Below are 15,115 nucleotides of genomic sequence, written 5' to 3' on the forward strand. Positions count from 1 at the left end.
GTTTCCAGATCAGCTGGGCCTGATTAAATCTGTGGATTCCCTTGGCTATTGCATTTCATGGATATCGATGATTTGAGGATTTGAAGGTGTTACACAGGTACAAAGAAATTCTGGGTGAATTCCAAACTAGGTGAAGGGCATAGCAGGTCGTAGTGCTCTGTGCAGTGTTGACAAGACCAAGTGGGAATCACAGTGTAGAATCCTAAATGGTTTTATTGATGGTCTTAACTTGGTTGGATGGGATGGGTGGATGGGATGGATGCGTAGGGTAGATGGGTGGATCTTAAGTTGCACCAGGGGAGGTTTAGATTGGATGCTAGGAGGAATTTATTCATGAAAAAGAAGGTGAAGCACTGGAACAGTGTTGGAGTCCTCACCTCTGGAGATGTGGACATGATACTATGGGACTCAGAGGTCAGGTTGGTGGTTGAGCTTGGGGATGTTGACAGTCTTTTCCAACCTGAATAACCCTGTGATTCTGTAATATTTGCAATGAGTGTCTATGTTCTCCAGTTCTGATTAATTTTGCTTAGCGATTTGTTTGCTTGTTCTTTGGAGTTGGTTCAGTGTTTTTACAGCTGCCTACTGCAATGACAATATGCAGTGGATTTGGCAGCAAAGAGAATCTTCTCATTTCAGTTAGAAGCAGCTCCTGTACTTCTGTGAGTCCCTGGTCTTCATCACAACCAAGAGGCCACCCAACACTGCAGGGAAGATCTCTCTGCTCATTCAGCTCGCACTTTCATTAAATCCCAGCATAGCCTTTGGTATTCAGATTCCCCTGCAGATGGAAATCCCTTCAAAGACATGGGTTGGACCAGCTGCAGAGGAACCACAGGCAGCTCATGTGTCCCCAAGGGTCAGAGTAAAGGGTGAGCATGGTGTGATGGAGCAGATGGCTCTGAAGGAGAGCTGCACATCCTGCGGCAGCTACCAGCAATTAAAGCTCCCTGGAGAGCATCTGCTGCTGCTTTCAGACTGTTGCAAGATGGTTTTAGCATCCTGGGGCCCAGACCCTGACTGAAGGCATAAGAATCAGCTGTGGGACTGGGATTATTGATTGCAGAGCCACAGCTAATCCCTCCTGTCCTCCCCTACCACTCATCAGTGATGGTGAGAGGTTCTCTCAAGAGCATACAGAGGGGGCATGAAGACCTTCGGGGCCCTCAGCAGAGTTCCTGAGCTGTTCCTGAGTCACTGTGCTGAGCTGCTCCCTGTCCCAGCTTTCCTATCACCAAAACAGTGTAAACCAACCATTAGCATCTTTGTAAAGTACCCCAAGATTTACTTTTTATGAGGTTGCAAGGGCTAAATGTTTTTGCTGGTCAGGAGATTTTGAGGCATGTCGGCACAGAGGTGACTATAGCTGCTCTAAAAATGACACGTGGACTTCCCATGCAAAAGCACCAGGCCTCTATATCAGAAAGATTTGAGTTTTCTTGTTTCTGCCTATTTTTTCCCGTTCCTTGACGCTCTGAGGACACCCTGTGGAATTTTCCCTGTACTGCCGTGCCTCACCTTCACCCTTGCAGCGCGAATTTCCATGCCAGCAGAAGGATATGTTGATTACCTGTAACTGTTCTGCCTCTAAATTTGCTGCCCATGCATCCTCCACTTCGGGGATATACTCATAAGCAAGCACTGAGTGTTGCCAGCCACCAACTTCCCATGGCATCCCGTGCTACAGACGGGAAGTGCTTTACATCCCATCCTCCAAAGAAATGTTGGCTCGTGAAAGGAAGGAAAACAGCAGGACATAAACATTCTTTCTCCTTTGTGTGCTCTGAGTGCTTTCCTCCATTCGCATTCACCAAGCAGAACCACCCAGAACCCACCAAACAACTGGAAGAGAGCACTGGTGATTTCAGAGGGAAAGTATTGGGCTGTTCTGCACGCCTGGCAGTATTAGGTTTGGTTAACAGCAGGATGGAGCTTGAGGTGGCCATGCTATAGAACAGAGACAGCACCTGCATAGCTTATGGGGAAAACATCAGTCTTTAGGGGGAAAAGGCATGGTCAACAGTCAATATTCTATTGATTATTGAGATACTGAGACAAAAACTTGGTTTAAAACTTAGGTTGAATTTTGTTGGTAGTACTGTCTCAAAGCATAGCTCCTGAAAAGGAGTCAGTCGCAGATTTGGATTATCCCCTGGTGGCAGTGACCAGCAAAAAGCCTCTCCTTACTGAATGATGGGGACGTTGGGCAGCCAAAGGTTTGCATGACAGCTCCAAGGGCTCAAACACCACCAGGAAATACTGCATTAAAGGAGGGGAAACCTTGGAAGACATTAAGAAAGTAAAATAGGTGGGCACTCTTCCATGGGCTAGAGGCAAATATAACCCCTGAAAGCACAGCAAGAAGCGCATGAGTGCTTCAGCCCCAGAGATCTGACACGTTTGTCAGAATCACAGAATCAAAACATGGATTGAGTTGGAAGCAACCATCAAGATCAAGTGCCAGCCCACTGCTATGGGCTGGCTGCCCCTCACCGGATCAAATTGCTGAGGGCCCCATCCAGCCTGGCCTTGGGCACCTTCAGGGGTGGGACATAAGTGAACTGGAAGAATTGAAAGGGGTGGATGTTCATCAAGAACCAAGCCCAGCCCCCATGGTTACGTGTCCGCTGGAATGTTTTGTGCTCTGGAGAGCGTGCGGCACCCTGCTGCGAGCTGTCATAAGATGTAGCCAAGCCGAGTGTGATGGGCTGAGCTGAGCCTTCTCAGAGCTCTGCAAAAAAAGCCAGAGGTGATTTCAGACCGATGGAGCCCAACAGGATGACTCACAGTGCTCACTGCTGTATCCTTCAGCTGAGTTTGGAGCAGAAGAGAAAAGCACACAGCAACTTCCTCTGCAAAGGGAGAAGCAGTCACATGAAGGGCCCTTCCTTACGTGCAGGAGGAGAACTTTGGCTGCAGGAGACACCGCAGTGCAGTGACCGACCCACTAACATGCTCCAGAATCCAGACTGAGAGCACCTGGTGCTTCGTGCATCACTTCCCAAGGAAACGGAAACAGAGCTTGCATCCTTTTCATGGAAATAGAACAAAGCAGTCTTATTGTTTGTCGTTATCATGCGTGACAATCTGGCATGCATGAGCGAAACGCCAGACCTGCTCTCATCACTCCCTGATTTCTAGGATGCTGATGCAAACTGTGTGACAGGTGAGGTCACCCACCAGCTCTGAGCTCTCACACTGCTGGAAGTGAACTCACACCCCATCGTTGTAGATTGTGGAAGTGCATTTGAAGTCATTCCATTTCTCGTCTTGTTCTGGACTCGTGCTCAGTAGAAATTGCATTGCAGTGGTTGCTGAGAGGAACACATGGTTATTGGATGGATACTTAGAAAATTATACCAAACAGAGTGAAACAGGGAGATTTCAGGTGAAATGAAGCCCTATATGATAACAGCTCAATGACCCAGGGCTTCCAGGAGGACTTCTCACAGAATCACAGAATCACAGAATGGTCTGGGTTGGAATGGACCTCAAAGAACATGAATCTCCAACCCCCTGCCACAGGCAGGGTCACCAGACTCCACGTTTAATACAAGATCAGGCTGCTCAACCTGGCCTTGAACACCTCCAGGACTGGGGCATTCACAGCCTCTCTGGGCAGCAGTTCCAGCACCTCACCACTTATAGCAAAGAAAACTTCTCCATTTACAGCCTGCCAGAACAGCCTCTCTGAACTGGTTATTACAGACATTCCATACTTGGAGGTCTTAATGTTTGATACCAAATTACTTATTAGAAGATATTTCATGTTAGATGGGATTTTGACCAAATGGAGTGCTACAGCAATGAACTGAAATCACAACACAAGTGACAGCAATGTGCAGCAGTTGCAGTGTACCACTGCACAACAATACAAATGTCATGACAATACATGCATGTCACTGCATGATAATACAGATGTGATCCCCATTTCCAGCCTCAACAATACACTCACCACCACAACATTAAGCATCCATGGTTCCTGCAAAGGAATACAAAGATTGAAATCATCTCAGGCCCTCTGGTCTCCTCAAAACTCTTGTTGGTTGCCCAGTTTTTATGCTCTACATGGAGCTAAGCCATGCACAAACTTTGCCATTGCTGGGAAATCCCCTTTTCCTTTCCCTATTCCATTACTTCAGATTGGATATTAGGAAACGTTTCTTCTCATAAAGAGCAGTGGTGCAGTGGCACAGCTGCCCAGGGAGGTGGTGGGGTCACTGGAGGTGTTCCAGAGCCGTGGGGATGTGGCACTGAGGGATGTGGGCAGTGGGCATGGTGGGGTGCGTTGGGGTTGGACTTGGGGATCTGAGAGGTCTTTTCCAACCTGAATGACTGTGTGTGGGATTCTATGGCTTTTCTGATAATCCTTGATTCTGCAAACAGCCAGAATGGCAGGACATTGTACCAACCACATGGCAAATGGCAGATATGGAGGGAGAAAGGTCAAGAGGTTGCCATGGGCAAGGCATTCTCAGCTGGGAATTTCCCTTAGTTTCATTTTTTGCCAACTAGCAGACACTTTTCACTACTGATGTGGAGACTGAAAAAAGCTGTAAGACAGGTAATTCAACCAGCACTTCGGGAAATAATTTGTCTCCCCTTTCCTGAGGCTGAAATTCAATCCAACCTCTTTCGTCCCTGCTCCTCTCAGCTCTGTGTCTTTCCATGACACACTGCAGTGTTTCACTGAGGCAACAGACAGCACTGGGGCCAGTGCTAAATGGTTTCACACAATCGTGGAATCATTATGGTTGGAACCCTTTGAGATCGTCAAGTTCAGCTGTCAACTCACCACCACCATGCCAATCTGAATCATAGAATCACTAAAGTTGGAAAAGTCCTCCAAGACCATCCAGCCTGACCCATCACAGTTATGTTTCTTTCTACCATTCCTTGCTTCTCACTCCTTTTTTCTGCTGCTTGAATTTCTAAACGATTTTCAGCCATCCTAATGCCAGTACCAATCTCCAACTGCTCTTCAACGACCCGTAGTGCCAAAGACACTGTCAACTTGTCATTGCATCCTCAGTCCATGGCACAATGGTACACGCCAAGGGAGAGGTGTAGGAAGGTCTGTGAGCAATGCTGAGATGTCTGCAGGGTAAAAGGAGGCGCCCAGGAGATCCTCAGATAGCTTGAGACTTCAAAGCTGAGCTAACAAACTCTTTTATCAGTACTAAACAAAGTCCTTCCTTCAAAAGGAATGCTCTCCTTTTCTTTGTATGATACCCTCCATAGGCACTCGTCAGGGAGACAGAACATCTGGCTGTGAGTCTGCTGAGGCTGAAGAACAATGGAAAATGAAAGGCTTCTCTTGCTGGCTTTATGCTTATGCTTTTTTTCTCCTGATCATCTTGCCAGGATTGCAAGTCTCAGGAGTGAATGATGACTGAGGACACCAGAGCCTCCCTAGCAACTCATCTCAAAGAAAGGAGAGGTATCTGCTAGGAAAAAAAGTGGTAAAGGGGCCTCAAAGGGTACTTTCAGGTGACTCACAATCTCTTATTGCACTGAACAAGGACACTAACAGACAGCAGAGGGGATGTCATGCATGCCAAGACGATAGTCTGAGGCTCACTCATGCTTCTGTCTTTTGCCCTGCAGATGGCAGATGGGCTGCAATATACCCATCCGCAGTTCAGAGCTCTCATGAGCTTCTCTCCAACTGGTTTATGGACACACCTGGGGTTTGGGCTGCTGGAAAGACCAAGGGTTTTGTCTGCCCACCACTGCCCCCTTAATACTTAGCCTAATTGTTTCTGCACCATACTCCCTGTTGTTTCCTATCTGGAGTATATAAATCATACATCAAGTGTCAGCCCATATCCAGAAGCAGTGCACGGTTAGGAGCAATGTTCTTCATCCAACACTGTACCAGACTCAACAAGCCTTGCTGAGGAGTGCGTGGAGGGTTCAGAGCTGATTCTGCACTGTGTATGCTTGGATTCCCTAAGGATAACACTATGCCTAACACAAGGGATCCTCTGTAGAACCGCAGACTGGGCAAGCCAGCTGTGCTGCCTCTGGTAACAGGAGTGAAGGTTGGATGTTGGGAAACATTTCTTCTCCAAAAGAGTGATCCAGACATTGGATGGGCTGCCCAGGGAAGTGGCGGGGTCATCTGGAGGTGCTCCAGATCCGTGGGGATGTGGCACTGAGGGACTGGTGGGCATGGTGGGGTGGGCTGGGGTTGGACTTGAAGATTTGAGAGGTCTTTTCCAACCTCACTGATTCCATGATTCTAAGAAGACAGCACCGCTCCCTTGTAAAGGGTCTGTGTCACTTTTCCCGTGTTCGTTCAAGATTGCAGTCACTGCTTTGCACAAAGATTTGGGTTCCTGGTTTTTGTATCGCTTTCACAACTTAAAATACTCATTGCAAAGCTGTGTGGTAGCCACATAACCACCCCCCACCTAAAGAAGCCATCTGCTCCTTGTTTGGGCTTAGCAGCAGTCTGACATTTGCATGTTCATTTTCCTGGCTGGGAGTATCAACCTGAAATCAGCCGACTGCCCGCTTTGAACCTGACTTCAGAAATAGGATTGAATCAGTCCTCTCAATTCAGTACTTTAATATTAATTCCTGCTTAATACATGTGAACTACTAAAGCTTAAAGCTTAATGATTAAACAACCTTGCTTCTCATTTTGCCAAAGCAGGATGCTGCTGGGTTCGTGTACACTGAGGTCAGTTTTTCCTTTCTTCATCAGCAACGAAGCAACGCACTCACAATGAACTCTGCTTTGCTTCCTCACGTACAGCTCCAAGATAAAATTAGCTCTGAGGACAGTGACCTCTGAGAGCAGCTGGCCAGCCCAGCTCCTTGCTGGGGAACATCTCTAACAAGCTGCAATGTGCACTTTAGCTGCAACGCTTCCTGACACAGTAGTGGCTCAATAACAACGGGATCAGAAGAAAATGGAGTCATATTTTTTGAAACAAACACCAACAGCTCGATTCTGTGGCTTGTGAGGCTGCTTGAGAAGATGGAGCAGCACAGAGCATGAGTTGAGGAGGCGCTGGTGTGCAGAGCAGCATCCTCTCAGAAAGCACCCAGATGAGTGCAGATCCTGCCTGATCTCAGGGCTTTGCTCCTTCTGAAGGAGGACAGAAGAGTCCCTGCACTACACAGTCAGGTTTGCTGGGTTGAGGAAGTCCCAACCGGGAAGCATTGTGGTGATGAAAGGAGCTCCATTCACCTGGTGGCTGGCCATGAGTGCTGCTCCCCAGGGGTCAGCACTGGGGTCTATCCTGTGTAACATATCGATTTGCTGACCTGAATGAGGGCCTTGAGTGCACCCTCAGTAAGTTTGCAGGTGAGGAGGTGGGGGGGAAGTGTGGATCTGCCTTGGGATGGTAGTAGGGTCCTACAGAGGGATCTGGACAGGCTGGTTTGCTGGGCTGAGGCCATGGGATGAGCTTTAGCAAGTGCCAGGCCCAGCATTTTGGTTGCAACAGCCCATGCAACACTACCTTGGGGCAGAGTGTCTGGCAAACTGCAGGGAAGAGAAGGATATGGGAGTGCTGATTGACAGCTGGCTGAAAGTAAGCCAGCAGTATGCCCAGGTGGCCAAGAAGGCCAATGGCACAGAATCATAGAACCGTTAAGGCTAGAAAAGACTACAAAAATCATCAAGTCCAACTCTAACCTACCCCCCCCCCCCCCAATGCCCACTGACCTCAGTGTCTCATCTTCAAGGTTCTTGAATAGCTCCAGGGACGGTAACCCCACCACCTCCCTGGGCAGCCCATCCCAATGTCTGGATCACTCTTCTGAAGAAGAAATTTTCCCAACATCCAACATGAACCTCCCCAGTGCAACTCAAAGCCAGACATCTGTGATGTCAAAGGAGCTGCAGTGCAGCAAGAGAAATCCAGCCATGAAGATGCAACAGCCCCAGTACATCTGAAGCCAACTCACCCTGCCCTTTGTCATCCTTCCTGACAAAAGTGACCTATTCCATGGTATAAGATGTTCTGTTCTCCAAAGATCTTTTATAATGGCAGGCTGACTTGTAACACACATTGGACTGTACTGCCCTGCGTTTAAAGGAGTTCTCAAAGTTGAGGCATCATGGAGATGGCTCTGCCACTTGTCAGTCAAAACCCAGAGATTAATCTCACAGGCTGACTGACTTCCCGTTTGGAAATAATATGACCTTCTGATGGTAAGTTAAGATTCAGAGCTCCAGGTTTTGTATAAATACTCAGTGAAATAACATGATGGATCACATCCTCATGTTGAAACAATTGATGCATGGTAACATTGCTGCACAAAGAACTATTTCCTTAGCTCACTGATGAATGACCTGTTTTTATTTTACTCCAAATGCAAGATTTTTCTTCTTTAAAACCCCAGAAGCTACTGTGAAATACGAGGGACTCAGAATTCTGGTGGGATAGGAATGCTACCTGGAAATCCTAGAGGCAGAAATAACTTTGTGCGGAGATGATGATGGTGGAAAGATGGTGGTAGAGAGATTATAGTGATTATGATAGTGATGGAGAGATGATGGTGGTGACAGTGGAGGTGGAGATATGATGAGCCAATGTGGTAGAGAAATGACAGTATTGGAGAGATGATGGTGAATATGATGATGGTAGGGAAATGATAGTGGTGACAATGGTAACGGAGAGGTAACGGTGGTGGAGAGATCACAGAATCACAGAATGGCCAGGGTTGGAAGGGATCTCAAGGATCATCAAGTTCCAAATCCCTTCCACAAGCAGGGCCACCAACCTCCATGTTTAATACCAGCCCAGGCTGCCCAGGGCCCCATCTGACCTTGAACACCTCCAGGGATGGACGGGGCATCCACAGCCTCTCTGGGCAGCTGTTCCAGCACCTCACCACTCTCTCTGTAAAGAACTTCCCCTGACATCCAACCTAATTCAATCCAACCACTCCCCCTTGTACTATTAAGATGATGGTGTTGGGGAGATGGTGATGGGTTGCCGCTCTAGGGGAAGAGGTGGGGTGGGGGCACCATTCAATGGAAAACAAGACTGTGAGTGCAGGGAGAAGGGAAACAGGAGGGGAATCAATTCTTTGAGAGGGTAAATAACTGCGGGACAAGTGGAAATGGTTTGAAATTGAGGGAGGGGAAATTGAGGCTGGATGTCAGGCAGAAGTTCTTTACCATGAGAGTGGTGAGGTGCTGCAACAGCTGCCCAGAGAGGCTGTGGATGCTCCGTCCATCCCTGGAGGTGTTCAAGGCCAGGTTGGATGGGGCCCTGGGCAGCCTGGGCTGGTATTAAATATGGAGGTTGGTGGCCCTGCATGTGGCAGGGGGTTGGAGCTTCATGATCCTTGAGGTCCCTTCCAACCCCGGCCATTCTGTGATTCTGTGATGTTTTTATCAGTTGTTGTTATGGGTGGACTTGATGACCCTAGAGGTCTTTGCCAACCTTAATGACTCTCTGATTTTGTTGACTGTATGATTGCATGGCTTGGTCATGGGAAGAAGGTGGCTATGGCGGCCACTGGAGGGTGTTGGTCAGCAGCAGGAGGCCTTGGGGGATGGCGGCAGCAACAAGAAAGGGAACCTGGTGGCCCTCCATTGGTGACCGGGTGGGGTGGTGGTGACCACCGTGATGAAAGGCTGCTGGCCAAGTGGGGCAGCAGGAGGGAGGCGACGGTAATCGCAAGCCGTAAGGGAGGCCGGCAGCCGGCAGCCGTCGACGTCTGTGGGGGAGGGAAGCCGGGGGAGGGACAAGGACCATCCGCGGCACTGAGCGACGGCGGGGGGAGGGGAGCCGCGGGCGGGGCGGCGCGCACGCGCAGCGCTGAGGGGCGGCGCTTCCCTTCGCCGAGCCCCGCCCACCCGTACAGTAGGAGGGGTCACGCGGCGGGGTCACATGACCGCGGCGCTGTACAGTCGGGTCCCAATATGGCAGCGGCGGCGGGCGCGGGGGCTGCCGGGGTTGGGAACGCTCTCCCTTGAGGCCGCCGCCGCTCGTTGCCGGGCGGGTGGAAGGAAAGAAAAAGCGAAAGAGTCGCAGCTTCCCAACACCGCAGCCAACGACATGAGGGAAAAAGGACGCCGGAAGAAGGGCAGGACCTGGGCCGAGGCCGCCCGGACGGTACGCGGGCCTTGCGGCTGGAGGGCGGCGGCCCGGCCGGGAGGGGGGGGGGGCTGAGGCGGGAAGCGACCGGCGGTGTGTCCGTGTGTCCTGCGTCCGTCTGGGTGCTGGGGCGGCTGCTGCGCGGTAACGAAGTGTGAGCGGCTCGGAGGGGTGGATAGGCGTGTGGCCGAGAGGGGAGCGTCGCGTTTGTTGCTGTCGTTGGATGGAGCGCTGCTGGAAATGGGGCTGCGCACGGTGGAAGCAGCTGCACGTGTGGCTGGGAACTTTGTGTGCGTGTGCGTTAGATGTTCACCTTTATTCCTATGAAGGCTAGTGTTTTTTCAGTCTTTTTAGAGTCATAGTGTCACTGAGGTTGCAAAAGATCCCTCAGATCACCAACCCAACCCACCCCACCATGCCCGCTGCCCACTGTGCCCCTCAGTGCCACATCCTCACAGTTCTGGAACACCTTCAGGCACGGTGACCCCACCACCTCCCTGGGCAGCTGCATCGCTACTCTTTCAGAACAGAAATTGTTCCTGATATCCAACTTGAACCTCCCCTGATGCTAATGCTATTACTGCTTGTCCTTTGTTCAGCTGAGCTTTTGCAGCCAGTGTTGGAGTCGCTTGGGGTGGACAGGAGGTGATTGCAGCTTGCTGTGATTGAGTGCTGCAAGTCCAGGTGGGAGGTTCGTCAGCTTGCTTCTTCCAGTGGCACTTAAGGAGCATGGTTTAATGGAGGAGGTGGTTGTGGTGGGTTTGGTGGTTCCGCTTAAAGGTCTCAGAGGTCTTTTCCAATTTTAGTGATTTTACAGTTGTCCAGAAAAAGGACAAGAAAACTGGTGAAGGGTCTGGAGCACAAGTCTTATGAGCAGTGCCTTAAGGGAGCTGTGTTTGTTTGTTCTGAAGAAAAGGAGGCTCAGAGGAGACCTTATCACTCTCTAGAAGACCCTGAAAGGAGGTTGTAGCAAGGTGGAGGTTCAGCCTCTGCTCCTGGGTAGCAGCAAGAGGACAAGAGGTGATGGCATCAAGTTGTGCCAGGGAACAGTCAGGTTGGATATGAGGAGAAAATTCTCCAAAAGAGCAGTGCTGCAGTGGCGCAGCTGCCCAGGGAGGTGATGGGGTCAACAAACCTGGAGGTGTTCCAGAACTGTGGGGATGTGGCACTGAGGGACATGGACATGGTGAAAGTAGGCTGCCAGTTGGACTTGATGACTTCAAATGTCTTTTCCAACCTAATGATTCTATGATTCCTATTCACAGAGGCAACAAGTAATGTTTGATGACTTTTCTCTGTGTTTATGGTGTATGGATGCCTTTCTCCAGTTGCAGAAGGGACAAGCTGGTTGTCTTATGTTGTATAAGCAAGTCGCTGACCCCAGAAGGAGATCTTGAGGGTGACAGCCCTGAACAGGCTGCCCAGAGAGGTGGAGGAATCTCTGGACATATTCAAACCCACCAGGGCACTTTCCTGTGCAACCTGCTGTAGGAAACCTGCTTAAGAGGATGGAACTGGAGCATCTTCGGAGGTCCCTGCAGTTCTGGAATTCCTGCCTGCCGATTTCCTGCTCTGATGCTCTTTGTTTCAGTCTGGTTTGGGGCTGGATTTGGTGTTTTTTCTCTGAGCCTGTTGAGTTGGGTGCAGAAAAAGGGATCTTGAGCAGAGGGTAGACTGAGTAAGTGGGATCTGTGGGGGCTGGACTGGAGGGCTGTGTGGTAACAGCATGGTGTAAGCTTGGAGCTATCTGTATGTGCAGCTCAGATTCAATCTAATGGAGAGAGTGAGGAGTTGGATTAAATCACAAGCATTCTGACAGGTATCTGTTAAAACAAGACTTAAGAAGTCTGGCTGGAGAGCAAGTGTAAATAGGCCTTTGTGGTTGAGACTTGCAAGCACAAACTCTTCATAAATAGTAATTTATTTAGAGCTTGTATTTACAGTTTGAAAGGCATCAGAATAGTTGCTCTTCGGTCAGGAGATATGATGCAGATAACTATTTTAAGAATGCAGGATGTGTCCCACAGGTGTTGGTTTCTCTGTGTATGTTTTTTTGTGTGTGTATATGTACACATTATATATATATGTGTGTGTGTGTGTGTGTGTGTATACACAAATTTATGTATTTCAACGTTTTTCCAAATAAGGGTGGCAGAATTTCCAGTCCAGGCTGTAAGTGTGAGCAGATCTTTTCCAGCCTATGTGCATTGCTGTTGATATTCTATCCAGCAAGCTCTTCCAAAACCCACTTAAAAGCTGAACATGCATATAGAAAATATGCTCTCAGCACCGAAGGTTACGTGTTATCCTGGGTCACATATCCAGCCTCATGGCAGAGAGAGCCAAAATGAGCAAGTGCTTGCCAAAACCTCCCTTTTGGCAAATATTTCTATTTGTGTATTCAGCGGGAATGTTAAAATATTCTGGTCAAACTCCAATTCCAGTCTTCAAAAAGTTCCCCTGCATTTTCAGCTTGAAATAATGCCTTTTGGTTCTTGTCCTAGCTTGTGTAGTCACATTGGGTTTTGAGCTGCCCGTGGCTGAAGCTTGTAGGGGATGTTCTGCAACTGCTCTGAGAAATGCTGCAGCTCTCACATATGCTGTTCTGCTCCTGAAAGGTATCATAAAACTTGGGAAACCTTCTCTTTTGCCTTCTGTAGTGGTTTGCCTCTCCATGCCTGTGCACAGAGCTGGATTTTTGGCAGGTTGAACTCTCTGAGCTGGCTCCAGATGGGATGGAAAGGGCCCTGATGTTCACAGCTGGTGGGGCAGAGTCCTAGGGCTGCATGTTTTAATGGCAGCATGATGTCACGGATGCTGGTGTCTGTGGTATCTGTCCCAGCTCTGTCTCCTTGCTCCAGCTCTTGCATCACCTCTGGTGCTGGCAGTTCAGGGAGCTGAAGCAGCAGGAAGCTGCTGTTCTTATGGTGCTGATGTGGCTCTGTGCCAGCTTAGTCCTCCTAACGAGCTGCTTGGGGTCAGGTGGCTGCGGTGCAAGACAGGGGCTGGGGATGTGGGGAGGGTGCTGAGCTAACTGCATCTGTTGCAGTATTTCAGGGCTTGCTTCAAATGAGGTGATAAGCAACAGAAACATGGCTTTTTTTGCTTGCTAGGAAGACAGAGTGTAGGCAGTGGGTGTACAGATGAGTTTAATTCAGCGGGACTTAAACTGTGCTGATTTTTATGTGTTTTGGGCTATTAATGGGAGCAGCAGTACAGTATAAGGGGAGGGAAGGGTGCCCCATGAGGGCAGTGCTCAGGGAGGAAGTCACTGTTGATAAACAACCTCTTTCTTATTTCCTGGCTCATTCAGTAACCTCGCAGCTGCAGATGACTGTTAACTTGGGACAGTAGCACATGAAGTCCCTGTTATTAAGGTCAGTTTTGTTAAAGTAGGCAGCCAGTGCTGCATGGTACCCCAAGTTGAAGATGCACTCTCCTACAGCCCTCTGGTAAAGCAGCAGCACTGCAGACACACCAGAATGGTCATGAGTGCAAGTGTGATGTTATGTGAGGCAGCAGGACTTTGGTTGTGCAGTAGGGAAGTCCTGCACTGTGCTGGGTGTATGCAAGTTTGCTATTCCCCTTGCTTATGTTGAGCACCATTCCTGTGACACAGCTTTATAAACCAGCAAAAATCCACAAACGTTGTACAGGATTCCTACTCTATGTATGTTTCTGCTGTGCTGCACCATTTAGAGGTCAGCAGCTCCTCAGTTGCTGTGTGCTGGCAATTCCCTGCTGAAATCCAGGCGAGGAATCCTGGTGCTGGACAGGAGCCACGTGCAGGTCATCTTAGTGCTTTGTTTGTGTGCAGGGAAGTGTATGCTGACGTGTGCCAAGCTCAAAGAAATCTGGTGTTTGTTTTTTGATGGGGAGTCCACCCCTTGTGTGACCTGAGAAAACTGCTTTCTGCCGCTTGGGTTGGTTGCTGTGAGCGGGGGCTGAGTGCTGGTGCTCCAGGCTGTCTCTTTGTCTCTCCTAAATGCCCCTTGGCCTGGCCATCATGAGCACAAAATGCTATGTTTCATGACCTCAAGCTGCTACAACAGTGTGTTTTCTTGCTTTTCCTATTGAGTCACACTGACTCCTGTTGGCTTTGGAGGGTGGAAATCCAGTGTCCTCACCTAAGTGGAACCACACTGGAGGCAAAGACGTCAGAGTAGGAGTTCTGTGCAGTGCTGTCAGCTCTACCATGGGAACCCATCTTCTGCTTCAGGGTCTGCTTGGATTACTGATATCAGCTTGAGGAACGCAATGAGACAGCGTGCCATCACAGAGATGGGTGGCATGGAGCACACAGCCTGCTGCAGCCCTCCCAGGAGGAGATAACGGTAATGTTATAGAATCATAGAATGGGCTGAGTTGCAAAGGCCCACAGTGCTCATCCAGTTCCAACCCCCTGCTGTGTGCAGGTCACCAACCAGCAGACCAGGCTGCCCAGAGCCACATCCAGCCTGGCCTTGAATGCCTGCAGGGATGGGGCATCCACAGCCTCCTTGGGCAACCTGTGCCAGTGTCTCAGCACCCTCTTGAGTGACCTCTTGCTCAAAAGACCAAGTCAGAAAGCTTAATTCACAGGGAAACAAATTGCATGCTTTCTCAAGTGGACTTCATTAAGACTACCCTCTTCATTAAGGTGCAGTTCTCCTTAAGGTGGAGTCTAGATGCCATCCTTTGCCTCTTTCTGTTCAGAAGAGATGGATCCCGGCTGTCTGGGCTGCCCCTTGTCTGCAAGTGCCCAGATCCATTTGTTCGCTCCTATTCACAAAGTGAAAATCTGCAAAGGTTCAAAGACTGCTGCAAAAATATACAGAAGTTCAGAGGATTCTGTAAAACATTAATTTGAGGCTGATGGGAAAGGACTGACAGCCTGGCAGACAATGCTGTTATTTTCTGCTGCTTATTTCAGATGCTCGGCTGCAGCTTTTCCATTTAGAGGTCAGCAGAGCTGAATTGTGTTCTCAGACTGTTTTTCAGAGACAAGTAGTACTTAGGTCCAAGATGCACACGATGCCTGAGGTTGAGTGATGGGTTCTCTGGTGAAG

The 15,115-nt window shown here is 49.3% G+C and overlaps 1 protein-coding gene across 2 annotated transcripts in view; it reads left to right on the forward strand.

Moving 5' to 3' along the window:
• Positions 1-9,878: 9,878 nt before the first annotated feature.
• The window catches only part of ASXL2 (ASXL transcriptional regulator 2), an 88,259-nt gene continuing 83,022 nt past the window's right edge, over positions 9,879-15,115 (forward strand). Inside the window, exon 1 of one of the 2 annotated variants that reach the window (XM_042813357.1) lies at positions 9,879-10,085. In XM_042813357.1, coding sequence (XP_042669291.1) covers positions 10,029-10,085 — 57 coding nt within the window. In that variant the 5' untranslated portion in view covers positions 9,879-10,028. The remainder of the gene's footprint in view (positions 10,086-15,115) is intronic. The other variant, XM_042813107.1, reaches the window with a different exon arrangement.

Source organism: Centrocercus urophasianus, unplaced genomic scaffold (genome assembly GCF_019232065.1).
Source record: "Centrocercus urophasianus isolate 14NV4802_14NV808 unplaced genomic scaffold, USGS_Curo_1.0 seq_10, whole genome shotgun sequence".
In the NCBI taxonomy this organism is placed as follows: Eukaryota; Metazoa; Chordata; class Aves; order Galliformes; family Phasianidae; genus Centrocercus; species Centrocercus urophasianus.